We start from the raw sequence: 13,080 nt of genomic DNA on the forward strand, positions 1-13,080 counted from the left end.
AGTTCTCTTTCAGTAGGGCTTGGTAAAACAGTTTATTTAAATAAAGGCTGTTCAGGCAAACAAGGTAGTCAAAAAAACAGCTGTATTTATGTAAGAGTCAAAGTCAGTGCTACCAGAAGCATAATGAGAAACACTTCAATTATAACTGTCCAGTCTTGTCTAAATTTAATTCTTGTATTTTACTTCTTTTCTTACAATCGCTTACAAACTATTGGTAGGAAGAGCCATAACAAAATAACTTTTGCTCAATATAATCAGGTAAGTGAAGGGATGGTCCCTAGGTGTAAGCATCAGTATTTGAGAGGCAGGAGAACAGTTATAACCATGTATTCAATTAACATCCCCTGTGGGGCCATTTCAAGAATGGGACAAAGAAAAGGAAATGCGAGAGAAGAGGATCGTGTTGTACTGAAATGTGCAAATTATGGTACTTTGAACACAAATTATTTTCTTGAACTTATTTATTCCTTTTTTTTTTCTCTCTCACCTCATACTGAACAGTAGGGTTGATTAATAAAATATGAAGGTCGGTGGCAGAAAGTGTCTGATCAGCACCATGCCAGATTGTTTGTCCCTGGAAAGGAATAAACCAAATGTTTTAGAATGGCACTTTAACATGGTAAATCCTAGTGTGTTGGACAAGATACAATTTAGGGTTATATGAATTGCTAGCAAAAGTGGTGTGATTAAAAAGTGGTTCTTACTAAAAATTGTCAGTCTGGTAACTAATGATGAAACAGGTCATTTGTACAGCTCGTGTTTCGGAGCTCCCACGTACTTGGAGCTGATAGCAATCTTAAATGTACTGGGTTTGTGTGGCAAGGGGGTTTTTGGGGGAGGTGGAGGCAGGAACTACAGTGGTGGCTTCTGTGAGCTTCTGACAGAGACTTCTCCCCTGTTCGAGCCAATGCCAGCTGGCTTCAAGATGGACCTGCTGCTGGCCACGGCTGAGCTCAACAGCAACGGTGGTAGTGCATCTGGGGGAATGTGTTTAAGAAGGGGAGGAAAAAAACTGCAACTGCAGCTGGAGAAGAGAGGAGTGGGAATATGCGAGAGCAACAGCCCTGCAGATACCAAGGCCAGTGAGGAAGGAGGAGAAGGAGGTGGTCCAGGCACTGGAGCAGAGATTCCCCTGCAGCCCGTGGCTCAGATCATGGAGAGGCAACTGTCCCTGCAGCCCATGGAGGTCCATGGGGGAGCAGACATCCACCTGCTGCCCATAGAGGACACGCCAGAGCAGGAGGATGCCTGAGGGAGACTGTGACCCCATGGGAAGCTCACACTGGAGTGGGCTCCTGGCAGGATCTGTGTCGCCATGGAGAAAAGAGCCCACACTGCAGAAGGTTTGCCAAACTTGTGCCCCATGAGGGACCCACACTACAGCAGCCTGTTCCTGAAGGACTGCACCCCATGAAAGGGACCCTATGCTAGAGCAGTTTGTGAAGACCTGCATCCCATGGGAAGGATTCAAGTTGGAGAAGTTCCTGGAGGACTGTCTCCCATGGGAGGACCCCACACTGGAGCAGGGGACGTGTGTGAGAAGTCCTCCCTCTGAGGAGGAAGGAACAGAGACAATGTGTAATGAACTGACCACAGTCCCCATTCTCCATCCCTCTGTGCCACTGAAGTGCTGGGTGGGAGAGAAAATGGGGAGTGAATTTGAGGAAGAAGAAGGAAAGGATTGGGGGAAGGTGTTTTAAGATTCATTTTTATTTCTTATTATCCTGCTCTGATTTGATTGGTAATAAATGAAACAGAATTCTCCAAGTCGAGTCTGTTTTGCCTGTGACAATAACTGGTGAGTGATGTCTCCTTGCCTGTACCTCGACCCAGAAGCCTTCTATATATTTTCTCTTCTCTGTCCAGCTGAGGAGGGGAATGACAAAGCAGCTTTGGAGGGCAGCTGGCATTCATCCAGGGTCAGCCCACCAGGCACAGAAAGACCAGTTCCAGATAGACAGTAGGAAGAGTAAGCGCCTGTACGCAAACATGCTATGTAGGCAGCACTTAGAGGACAAGCCTGCTATGGATCTTTTTAAATTGATTAAAGTGCATTTTGTGTGACCCATGTGTGACTATGGATAAAATAAGAGAACTGCCAATCTCTCTCTCTCTGGTTTATGACCTATATTAAATCAAAACAGCAGCCCATAAGATGCTGCTGGTTCCAGAACCAGTAATATACAGCTGATAAATGCCTGTATCTAATTGCATCCTACAGGGAAAATTATACCACCAGACAGCGACTTCAGTATTTCAGAGAAAGATGGATAAATAACAATTTATCTTTTAACAGTTCAAACAATGAAGCTGTCAAAAAATAACTATGTGCACTTTTGATATAATCTTAGTCAACAGTTATTTTTGTCATCATGGCTATGCCATGTCTGAAGACAAAGTATTCACCTGAAATTGGTTTATGGAGAACCCAGAGGTGACTAATACATTAAAATTCCATGCACAGATTTCTACTTACGCTTCTTCTTTAATTTTGTGGAGGAATGCTTCAGTTTCATCCTCTGGTATCTCTCCGTCAATACTGGCCAAATACAAATAAAGGAACGAGAATGTTTCAAAGGGAATCGGAGCTGCTCCACCTTCTGGCTCGCTTGTTAAGATTTCGCAGGCATGTTTCATTGAACTCAGTAAGGACTGCAGGGGGTTAAGTCAAGAAACGAGAGGAGAAGTATCAGAGCCATGAACATCCTTTGCATACTACAACAAAATCCACACTGTTAGCCACTAAAAGTGAGGGTAAATGAGATGAAGGTGTTATCATCATTATCTAGCTTTAAACCCCAAAGTTACACTCCAGTGCAGGTCCAAGGGTAAAAAAAATAATGAAGTTCTACCAGAGACAGTAGCAAAAAATACCAGAATCCTGTGATGTTTAAAGATTGCATGGGGTAATACAACCCCTATCTCCAACATGGCCAAATTGCTCTGTTCTGCTACTGTGAGAGCTTGAACATCACTATATCTAGTGATAGACATATGTGTGTGTATGTGTATATTTATTATCTCAATGGTTCTAAACGAATTTTCAGCAGCAGTTAAGACAGATAAATCTACAAACCCCAGAAAATGAACATGGGTTTGGTGATTTTTATTCTGACATTATATTATATAATTTTTAGATAATATTTTAACTGATATTACTGTTTCCTCTATCTGTATGCAAGTTCTATTTTAGTAGTTAGTAGAAAAAACATTGAGGTAAAAAGCATTTGAAGAACATTTCAGTTCAGTCAAAGGGCAATAACATCCTAGTTACCTTAAAAAACCCCATGCCACAAATTATTTTCCAAATCTACTTTGAAAAAATTCTTTATTTAATATGGTGTTGATAATCCAGTGCCCTCTTCATGCTGAGCTATATGGGGAAAAATGTGGAAAAATTAAGCACCAAGTTACATTCAGTCAAAGACTGGTTGGATGCCATTAAAGAAAGAAATAAACAAACAAATGCGCACACTAAACCAAAAAAAAACCACCAAAAAAACCCTCAAAACCACTCAAGGCCTTTTTTAACACAAGTGTTAATATTTTTTGCTGTAACATTTTCAAAACTCACCCTTACCTTTTCATTAACAAGCAAGCAATGACTACGTAAAAAGATAGTATTTTCTAACACTAGACTAGCAATACCTAAAATAAATGCAATATCTGTTTAAGATCTAGAACACAGGCCAGAGAAGTGTAATTTTATAATCCTTTAACAGTTTTACTTAATGTATTTAATCCCCTGGGAGGCCTCTCTGTGGAAGGAGAGGCAGCTGCCTCTATGATGGCAGAGTTTACCTTCTGCATTTTGCTACCTCTCTACTGCCCTTCCTGCCACTGTGTCTCTCTCTCACAACCCAGCAAAATTATTCACATCCATTTTGGCACCCCTGAAAGCCTATTTAACAGGCTACCTGTGTGGTCATTTCCTCAAGGCTGTAAAAACACATTGGTGTTTAGTTTATAAAAAGATACTTCAAACTGGTGCTCTTAAGAAGTTCACACTTGTCTAATCTTGTATTTCAGCTGAGACTCTGTTCAACTATGACCACAATTTACAGCTGCAGGAAGTGAATTTAAATTTCTTGTGTGCGTCTTCCTCTATGGTTTAGGAAAATGAAGTCTAGGTTTCGTTATATAGTACTGAAATCAAGTAGTTCACTTAATATCCAAAAGAATGATGACATGGATGTAAATTTAGTCTGTCTAGCTCCATCAGAATGATGCTTCCATTACTCCATTTTTTTTGTTTGGTTGGTTGCTTTTTTCTAGATAAGTAATATTGCTGTTACTATTTTTAAATGAAGAAAAGAGCCCGAACTACAAGATCATGTTAGGAAGAAGATTGGAATGAAGAAATACACAGTTGAAATAAGTAAATATAAATAGATATATACACACACAATTGCATTGCCAGGCCAGCTCAACATTCAGGGTTTCCAGATATTGCAACAATCTCAAAATATTATTTTGTATGTATTTTCTTTTTAATACCTCTTCTTCCATACTGTAGAAATCACTAAAAGTATTACAGTTAATAAGAACATCAGCTTAGTGCATTTTATAGTCTTCCATTCTGTTGAAATGCTCTTCTGAGATATTGTTCCTGACATTAAAAGAACTAAATGTGAATTTAGTAACATTAACTGCTGCCGTGAAAATTTAATTGACTACACAATCAATTAAAAATTGGTGCTTTAATTTCTCCCTCCAGTTCTCCTCCACGGACATTTACACTGATGCCATCAGTATCATTCCTCTATCATCCTCTCTCTCATGGTACAAGCTCTCTGCAGACATTCTTGCTCTTCTACTGCCATCCCAGTCAACTGAGGACTTAGCCATCTTTCTGTTTAAGTTCCCCCAACTAAAATCTGACGGAGAACAGAAGTAAACATGTAAGCCACTTTGCCAGCTGCTGCAACAGCAATCACCATTTTCCAAATCCATTTGCAGTAATTGTTCTATGACCTTATATATGATCACAGACAACCATCTGTGTTTAGATACAAGAGCTCCTGTTGTGAACATACCCCACCGAGCACGCTGCACCCAAGTGCCAGAATCTTCATCCATTCCACCTCCTCGCCAAAATTGTCCAGTTGCAGGATAGATTTCAGCTGCTCTTCTGGCAAACACAAGTGCTTCCATTTTTCCTTTAGCTCTGTAACAGTTACCGTGCCTTTGGGAGAAAGCTTTAAACGAAATCATGGTACTGCAGTAAGAACTCTGAAAACCAGAATGAATCAAAGAACAGAGTAGTTCCCCAAAATACATCAAACACTTGAAGGTCAGTCTACCCAACCATCTCCAACACATCAGCATTCCTCAGTAGCATTGTGCATTTGATAAAGGCCAGTTTGTACCTTTTTGTGCAAGACTTTGAGAAGTCCAGGAGTCAAACCACCTTCTATTTCCCCTGTTGCTGAAGGAATTTCAATCCTCTCCTTCACAGGAAGGGGCTCCCCCTTTGACAAGGCTGAAAAATACCTGAGTGAATGGGAAGAGCAACACACCTCAATGCCAAAGGCCATTACAAACTGCACAGAAGTAAATGCTCTTACAGGTCAGTGAAAGAACCCACAAGCTCCTGAGCAGGAGCAGCAGCACTCAGCAAGCTGCCCACGCACACAATTCCCATCTCCCTGTGCTCAGATAGCATCTTTCTTTCTAGCAGAAACCACAATCTTTAGATTTTACATGCTCCTTTTTATGACATTCTAATAATTCTTAAGACATTGAACTTATTTTGTGCGTGATACACTCAGTTTTTCTTGGCAAAGGCAGAGAATGATTTATTAACATCACAGTGCACTTCCAAACAAAACACAGGCTTTTCCCATTCGATTGAGGAGCACTTGACTGCTCATCTGTTTAACATTCCCCTCAAACACTACCCAAAATGCTGCAACTCTCTCATCAATATTTCTACTATTTCTGTCCTCTCCAAAATAAAATTTAGGAATAGAGCAGAAAGGGCATTAGATGCACATTCTTTTGATTATAAGGCTGACACATCCTCAACAGCAACCACTTCTGCTATAACTGGCCAGCAATCTGAACTGTGCAAGGAAAACTCAGTTTTCATTCAGGTAGTGATGGGTCTAATTTAGGAGTTTCTCCACTCATCCTGCCTCATCTGCCCTGGTCACCCACCAGGCTACTCCATGCTGTGCAAATACTTGCCAAAATGCACAGCAAGCAGCACTGCATTGGTGTGACTGGGTAGAAATAGATGCATGGTATGTACGTAGATACAACACCTGGGCTACTTTTCAGCCTGATCCATTTCCCCATCTGATTATTCACAAGGACAAGCCTACAACACTGGCAGCACATGTGAACCCACAGCCTTGCTCTGCCTTGTGTGGCTCCCAGGCACAGATCTTGCTCTGCTCACTAGAGAGGTGCGTGATCAGCAGCAGCTGCCTACTCCTCTGTGGGGGCTCCTCTCTAGGCAGAGGCTGGGGTCTGGCTGGTCGTGTGGCCATGGCAGTGCCACACTGCCCCTTCTCTCACCAGCTCCATGTCCCAGCAAGCTCCAGCTACCTGGTGACTGCTGTTTCTGACACAGCTGGGACAAGCTCACTGCATATCCATCACCCAGAGGTACGCTGCACCCCCCCTCCATCATGTTCCTAAGAAATGTCATGCCATTTTAAGATTGTCCCAATGCCTTTCTCTGACACTGGAGCTGTAGCAATTCAGCTTCAGATTCTTTCATTTTTTATGGACAAGACAGACCCCAGTCTGGCTTTGTTAATAGCCTCCCCTCCCTCATGTACAGAGTATAGATGTTTTCCAGTCCCCCCAGCTGAGAACATCTCACAGATACCTTTCAAGAGCTTGCCCACACAAACCATAGAACAGGAAAAAATTATAGTGGGCAGATGAGGTGAAAGAAAAAAAAATAGAAGTTAAAGAAGAAACATTTAAACATCTTAAATCAACATTTTAGTGAGAGATTTATTACATGGATTATCATTTAAAAGTTGCAACTTTTCAGGCACTTTTCCTAGAAAAGAAAAGAAGAAACCTAACAAGCTTAAGAATTAGAAGGTTATTTTCTAGGTTGCCTTTAAATTTCAAGAATTAAATCTCACATGAGAGGAAAAAAACCAAACCAAATTAAAAAGGTTTGGTCTTTGAGATGGAAAAAGTAATAACAAAAACAAATTAAGATGCATTTTCTTGGATAGAAATCAAACTATTCCAGGAATAAGCCAATCCTAAGCCTCAAGGAAGCAGAAAATAAATCAAGTACTACACTATTTTTTAAAAGGCTCTCATACCACATTAATACAAAGCAGCGTGTATGGAATATACATATATGGAATATATGTTGATGTAATATTCAAAGTCAGCTCCACTGTATAGTAAACAGGAGCAGTAAACTGTGGGTCCCCATGTATAGCTCCCTATTGTTCTTTGAATATCATACTTACGCAGCTGCCCACTGCAAAACATCATGAGGTTGAGTCCTAATAGCAGCTTTAGTAAATTGCTTCAGAATGTCAGGTAGCTCTGGGGGGATTTTGATCTGCTGAGCACAAAACATGGTTTCTGGAAGAGGCATGGTCGGTTTCTGTTCAGTCACAAGGACCTGAAAGAAATAAAACAGCAGTTCACAGATACAGAACATGAATGAAAAGCTGTGTGTGCACTTGTGGGTGAACAGTGCTCATCCCCAAACTCCCTCCTGTCCTACCTGACAGCTGGGGCTACTGGAGAGGTGACAGACTTAGAAGGGTCTGCGTCTGTCAGAGGAGCACCGCATTTCTCTAAAATACTTTAATTTGGTGGTAACACCAAGTAAAACACTGGAGCTTGGACACCAACCACAGCTCTGGATGAGGAGAACTACTACTTTAACGAGTATCTTTAGGCAGTTTTAAACGGATTTTTCTCCTCAAACCTACCACAATACAAATTTGTAAAACAGGCAGTGCAGACAAGTCACATCACACATGCCAGTGTGAAAGCTAGCTATGCTGACAACTCACTACTGCGCACCGAGGAGAATCTTGTCATTTTTGTACAGAATCCAGAGTATGCAGATGACCAAGTTTCTACTGTGTTTACGTACTCCAAAAATGTTGTAGCAAAAAGTGACTAATTTGTGCTCCTGGCAGACTTCACACAAAAAAACTACAGCAATGAACAAAACATTCACGTGTGCTGCAACCACACACTGCACTTTGCTCATACAGTTCTACAGGTATGTTTGTCTCATTCAGGATGTAACTCATTTGTTGCAATGAATTCTGTCACCCAGGATCCAAAAGAAGGGAAAGAGATAGGCTATTGTGTGGTACTTCTCCCATTGAAATGGGACACATTTGGTGGGAAATCTGAGTACCGTCCTCATCATTTCAAGAACAAACTATACCCTATTTAAGTTGATTTGGCAACAAGAACTGAAAACATATTGGTTATTTGCAGAGGAGAAGAGCAATGAAAGCAACAGCATCGAGAAAGGAATCAACATAACAGCATCCTCTATCCCTTTACATTATTTTAATTTTTAAGATAAAAATAAGACTACCTGGCATGTGGCTTTCTCTCCCTATCATGTGAATTTTCCTGCATTGGAAAAAAAATTAAAAGTCACTGATGGAGGAATGGGACTGCTGTGACCCAAGGTTCCTTTGAGGATCAAACCATACTTAGAACTTTATTTCTGGAGAAATGCAGACAGAGCACAGCATCTTCACCACTCCAACGCAGCAAATTTGTATCAGGGATAGACTTCAGAGAGTGCATTTAATTACCTTATTGGTCACACACATTCAGTAATGATTCAAAAACACAGTTCTAACCAAGGAATTGAAGCTGAATGCAAAAATTTGAGGATTTCAGGATAACAGAAAAAACTAGAGGAAGGAATACATGTGCATGTGTATGCCCCCTCGGGAAACAGTAAAATAAAAGAGTAAAAACAAAATCAGGGGAAAAAAAAAGGAAGCAAAGAAAAGCAAGAGCTGCTTTTCTACAGTAAGCCATTAATCATAGAGTCTCACAGAAGGGTTGAGGTTGGCAGGGACCTCTTAGAGGTTACCTGGTCAGACCCCCTGCTCTAGTTGGGCCATCTATGAACAGACTGCCAAGAACCATGTCCAGGTGGGTTTTGAACATGTCTAAGGATGGAGACTCCACACCTCCCTGGGCAACCTGTGCCAGTGCTCAGTCATCCTTACAGTGAAAAAGGGTTTATTGATGTTCAGAGGGAACCTCCTGTACATATACACACAGCCAGGTCAGGCAGCCTCTGCACCCCTTCACCATCAGTGCACGGCAGGGGTTACTCTCGCTAAACACAAAGCTCAGCTCACGTCTTTCACCCCCTATTAGCTCTTATTTTCTAATGTTTTTTTCCTTTCACGCACCCAAAACCAGCCCCAGGAGTTCAAGGCTGACAAGCAGCCGCAAGCAGGCGGGCCCGGCCGCGCCGCGGGGCCCACTGCCTCCAGCCCCGAGCTGTGGGGAGGGAGCGCCGGGAGCCCAACCCCGCCCCGGGCACCGCCGCGGCGATGGCGGCCCCGGCCGAGCCGTCCGGGACGGCTCCCCCCGCCCCCCCGGTGCTGCCCCGGGGCTCGGGGGAGGCCCGGGCACGGCCCCTCACCTGCCCCGCTCCGCGGCCCCGCTGCCCGGGCAACGCGGGGGAGCGGCCGGGGCGGGCGGGAGGCCGGGGAGCTGAGCGGGGGAAGGCGGGGGCCGGGCGGGGAGAGAGAGTTTGTGCCTCCGCGGTTTAAAGTGCAAGAGCATCCCCTGATTTGTTCAATCTTGTGAAAAGACACGAGACATGGATGATGTCTACCTTTAGCAAATTCGCAGATGACACCGAGTTGGGTCGGAGTGTTGATCTGCTGGAGGGTAGGAAGGCTCTGCAGAGGGACCTGGGCAGGCTGGATCAGTGGGCCAAGAACAATGACCAGTGACCAAGTGCCGGGTCCTACACTTTGGCCACAAAAACCCCGTGCAGTGCTACTGGCTGGGGTGGGGGCACAGTGACTGGAAAGCTGCCCAGCAGAAAAGGACCTGGAGGTGCTGGTCAACAGCGACTGAACTCAAGGCAGCAGTGTGCCCAGGTGGTCAAGAAGGCCAGTGGCATCCTGGCCTGTATCAGAAATAGTATAGCCAGCAGGACTGAGGAAGTGATTCTTCCCCTGTACTCAGCACTAGTTAGGCCACACCTTGAATACTGTGTTCAGTTCTGGGCCCTCAATTCAGGAGTCTGGAGTGCATGTGTCCTAGGAGGAGTGGTTGAGGGAGCTGGTGTTGTTTAGCCTGGGGTGACATTATTGCTCCCTAAAAACTACCCAAAACGGGGTTGTAGCCAGGTGGGGGTTGGTCTCTTCTCCCAGGCAACCAGTGGCAGGATGAGAGGACATGGTCTTAAAGCTGTGCCAGGGGACATTCAGGTTGGACATTAGGAAGAATTTCTTCAGAGGAATGGTGATTAGATGTTGGAATGGGCTGCCCAGGGAGATGGTGGAATCACCATCCCTGGAGGTGTTTAAGGAAAGACTGGACGTGGCACTTAGTGCCATGGTCTAGTTGGCAGGGTAGTGTTCGGTCATAGGTTGGACTCAATGATATCAGAGGCCTTTTCCAACCTAATTGATTCTGTGAACACCTTAGTACCGCATCACTGGCAGAGCCCATAGTGGGATGGCTGGTCCCTGGATGCCTGAGCTCCCTGCAGCCCACTAATCCCTGCATGCCCCATGGCCACGAGGATGCACTGCTGGGTGAGCAGAGTTAGGGTGGTATGTCCATCCTGCCTTTAGCACTTTTAAACTTCTTTTCCCAGCTTGGATGAGATGTGAACAAATGCTGAATGAGCTGAAAAGTAGACATAGAGCAACGTATCCCCCAAAATTCCCGTTATTTGCAGTAGCTGCTACTTTCAAGGGCAGCTCAGCCACAAGCAACTTCTGCTGGGCAGCCGCCACGGTCCCGAACATTCCAGACAGCAGGACCACAGAAGGTCTGCCACCATGGAGAGCAGCATGTCCAGTGCCAGCTGCTTCTCAGCACCCAGTGCTCCAAATATGGCCCCACAAGGCAGCATGGGTTCTCCCACCACTTCAGAACTCCAAGGATTCAGTGCCCTCTCTGCCTCCAAGTCTTGGTTGCCAGCTACGAGACCTATTTCCACTGCACAAAAAGACAGCACCGGAGATAACCTGAATGGCATCCTCTGTAAAGACACTAGTGCATCTCTTGGTTATAAAGCAATGCCCCTCCCGTTCCTTCTAACGTGGGCTGTAAGTAGCTCGAGCACTCAAATTAACTTGGTAATAGGATTATTCGCTTCAGAAAGCCTTCAGAAGCCATTGCTCCAAAGAGACTTGGGTGCTCTGTGCTTGAAACAGGCCAAACAGTTACTGCAGAAGCACACAATCTTATTTGGAGCAAGCCCTTTTTAATCCACATTATGTCCCCACTGATGAACATGTAAGGCCATGCAGGACAAAGAAAAACATGCAGCAAACATTATCCTGCAGGAGTTTCAGAGTGGAATTAAATTAAGATCATTTCACAATGCAGTTTTTCCAAGGTGTCTAGGGATAACAGATAAACAGCAAAAATTTCATATTCTCTGTCATCTGCAGTTCTTGGACACACTTGGAACTATCCCAAAAATGCTCAAAAAGTAAACGTCATATCCTCAGTTCTTCCAGTGATTTGGTCCAGTGCAGTGAAATCATGCATAAAGCTGCCATACTGTATTATGGGAAACAGTAGCATGTAGGTGGAATTTTTCCTGTGAGTATTTAAAGAAAAACTCTGTATTTTTCAAACATGTTATTTTATATGAATTGCAAACCAGTGGAAAAAGCCAAAGGCTAAAACTTCCATATAAAAGTGAAAAATAACTGGAAAATAGGTTACCAATTAATCACATGCTGCTCCAGAACATGCTTAATCTATAAAGGCATGGCCAAATTAATCTTTGTATAAATGCTTACATGTAACAAAAATTAACAAGACACACTGCATCAAGTAATAAGCAAAACTCTAGGCAATACAGTCCTTGCTCTTTGCAGAAAAAGGAGCATGGGCACTGCTCTCCTTTATTTTTTGACCCCAACCATCATATATTTAACTACAGGGGGAGGATGGATGGGATGAAACAGGATGGTATGGAGGGGACTGCAAAAAAACCCTGGAGATACATGAGTTATGACCATCCTTACCATGCAGCCTCCTGACTTATAAGCAGTACTGGATATACTGCAAATTTTCTACTCATTAGTCCTGTGTTAATGGTGCAGAAAGAATGCATAATTACACATGTTGGCTTAAGTTTGGCATACTGGGATGGCATTCCTTTTAAGAAGTCATTTATACTTTTGGGAACTCATTTTTAGCTAAAAGTAGTATGCTTTTCACATGTAATTACACTAAAACATCTACTTAAAGATCATTGTAACTCGTGGATGTAAAAGGAAGGCCAAACCAGCATAACAAAGAGTGGAATAACCTCCGAGATAATTGGTAAGTAAAAACAAGATCAAGAGGTAGGTGAGGGAGGGATGCTTCAGTTTTGAGGGTTAGTGGTGTGAGGAGAGATGTTAATTATCTGCAGATTAATGCAAGGTTGTTTAAGGAAACTCAGGATTACACAGAGCAGTACCGTGGCTGTGGGGTCAACAAAACCCTTTCAACAAGGAACAAAAAGAAAAAAAACCCCAAAACTCTCAGAGGCACAGTGAGAAGGACATTGATGGGTCCGGTTGAGAATCTTGGCACAAAGCTATAAAGGGAGTAAGGCCTAGTTTCTGTTAAGAAAAGGTTGATCAAACTCCATGAAGATATAGGCAATAAAAACATATGTGTAACTTCAGCAAAAGGAGCAACTCAGATTCTTGCTATACATTGAGTATAGAGGGAGTACTTCCCTCCCGTGCATTTTACCCATTACTCTTATACAAAGAGCATTTAAAAGTATATCCATGAACGTAATTGTTCTTTTACAGCACCATTGCCTAATTTCGGCTTAGAAATCCTGCTGCTGCTTCCTGCTTCCGTGCCTCCTGCTCACAACTAGTCAAAATATCCCATTGTTCT

General features: G+C 43.3%; 1 protein-coding gene across 5 annotated transcripts; it reads right to left on the minus strand.

Annotated features, from left to right (window-relative positions):
• Window positions 1-65: 65 nt before the first annotated feature.
• Window positions 66-9,645, minus strand: ROPN1L (rhophilin associated tail protein 1 like). Of its 5 annotated transcripts, none has more exons than XM_027724279.2 (7): window positions 9,626-9,643; window positions 8,549-8,586; window positions 7,449-7,606; window positions 5,370-5,493; window positions 5,037-5,198; window positions 2,477-2,652; window positions 66-574 (listed from the first exon to the last, which is right to left on the minus strand). In XM_027724279.2, the coding sequence occupies exons 3-7, from the start codon at window positions 7,577-7,579 to the stop codon at window positions 511-513; spliced, it is 657 nt and encodes a 218-aa protein (XP_027580080.1). In that variant the 5' UTR covers window positions 7,580-7,606; window positions 8,549-8,586; window positions 9,626-9,643; the 3' UTR covers window positions 66-510. The 5 variants fall into 5 exon arrangements, with proteins under 5 accessions (XP_027580080.1, XP_039241102.1, XP_039241103.1 ...); XM_039385168.1 differs by lacking the exon at window positions 9,626-9,643 and adding an exon at window positions 9,390-9,547; XM_039385169.1 differs by lacking the exon at window positions 9,626-9,643 and adding an exon at window positions 9,062-9,111.
• Window positions 9,646-13,080: the final 3,435 nt, after the last annotated feature.

The sequence above is a fragment of the Pipra filicauda genome, unplaced genomic scaffold (genome assembly GCF_003945595.2).
Source record: "Pipra filicauda isolate LSUMZ 115617 unplaced genomic scaffold, ASM394559v2 scaffold39_size4671491_pilon, whole genome shotgun sequence".
NCBI lineage: Eukaryota > Metazoa > Chordata > Aves > Passeriformes > Pipridae > Pipra > Pipra filicauda.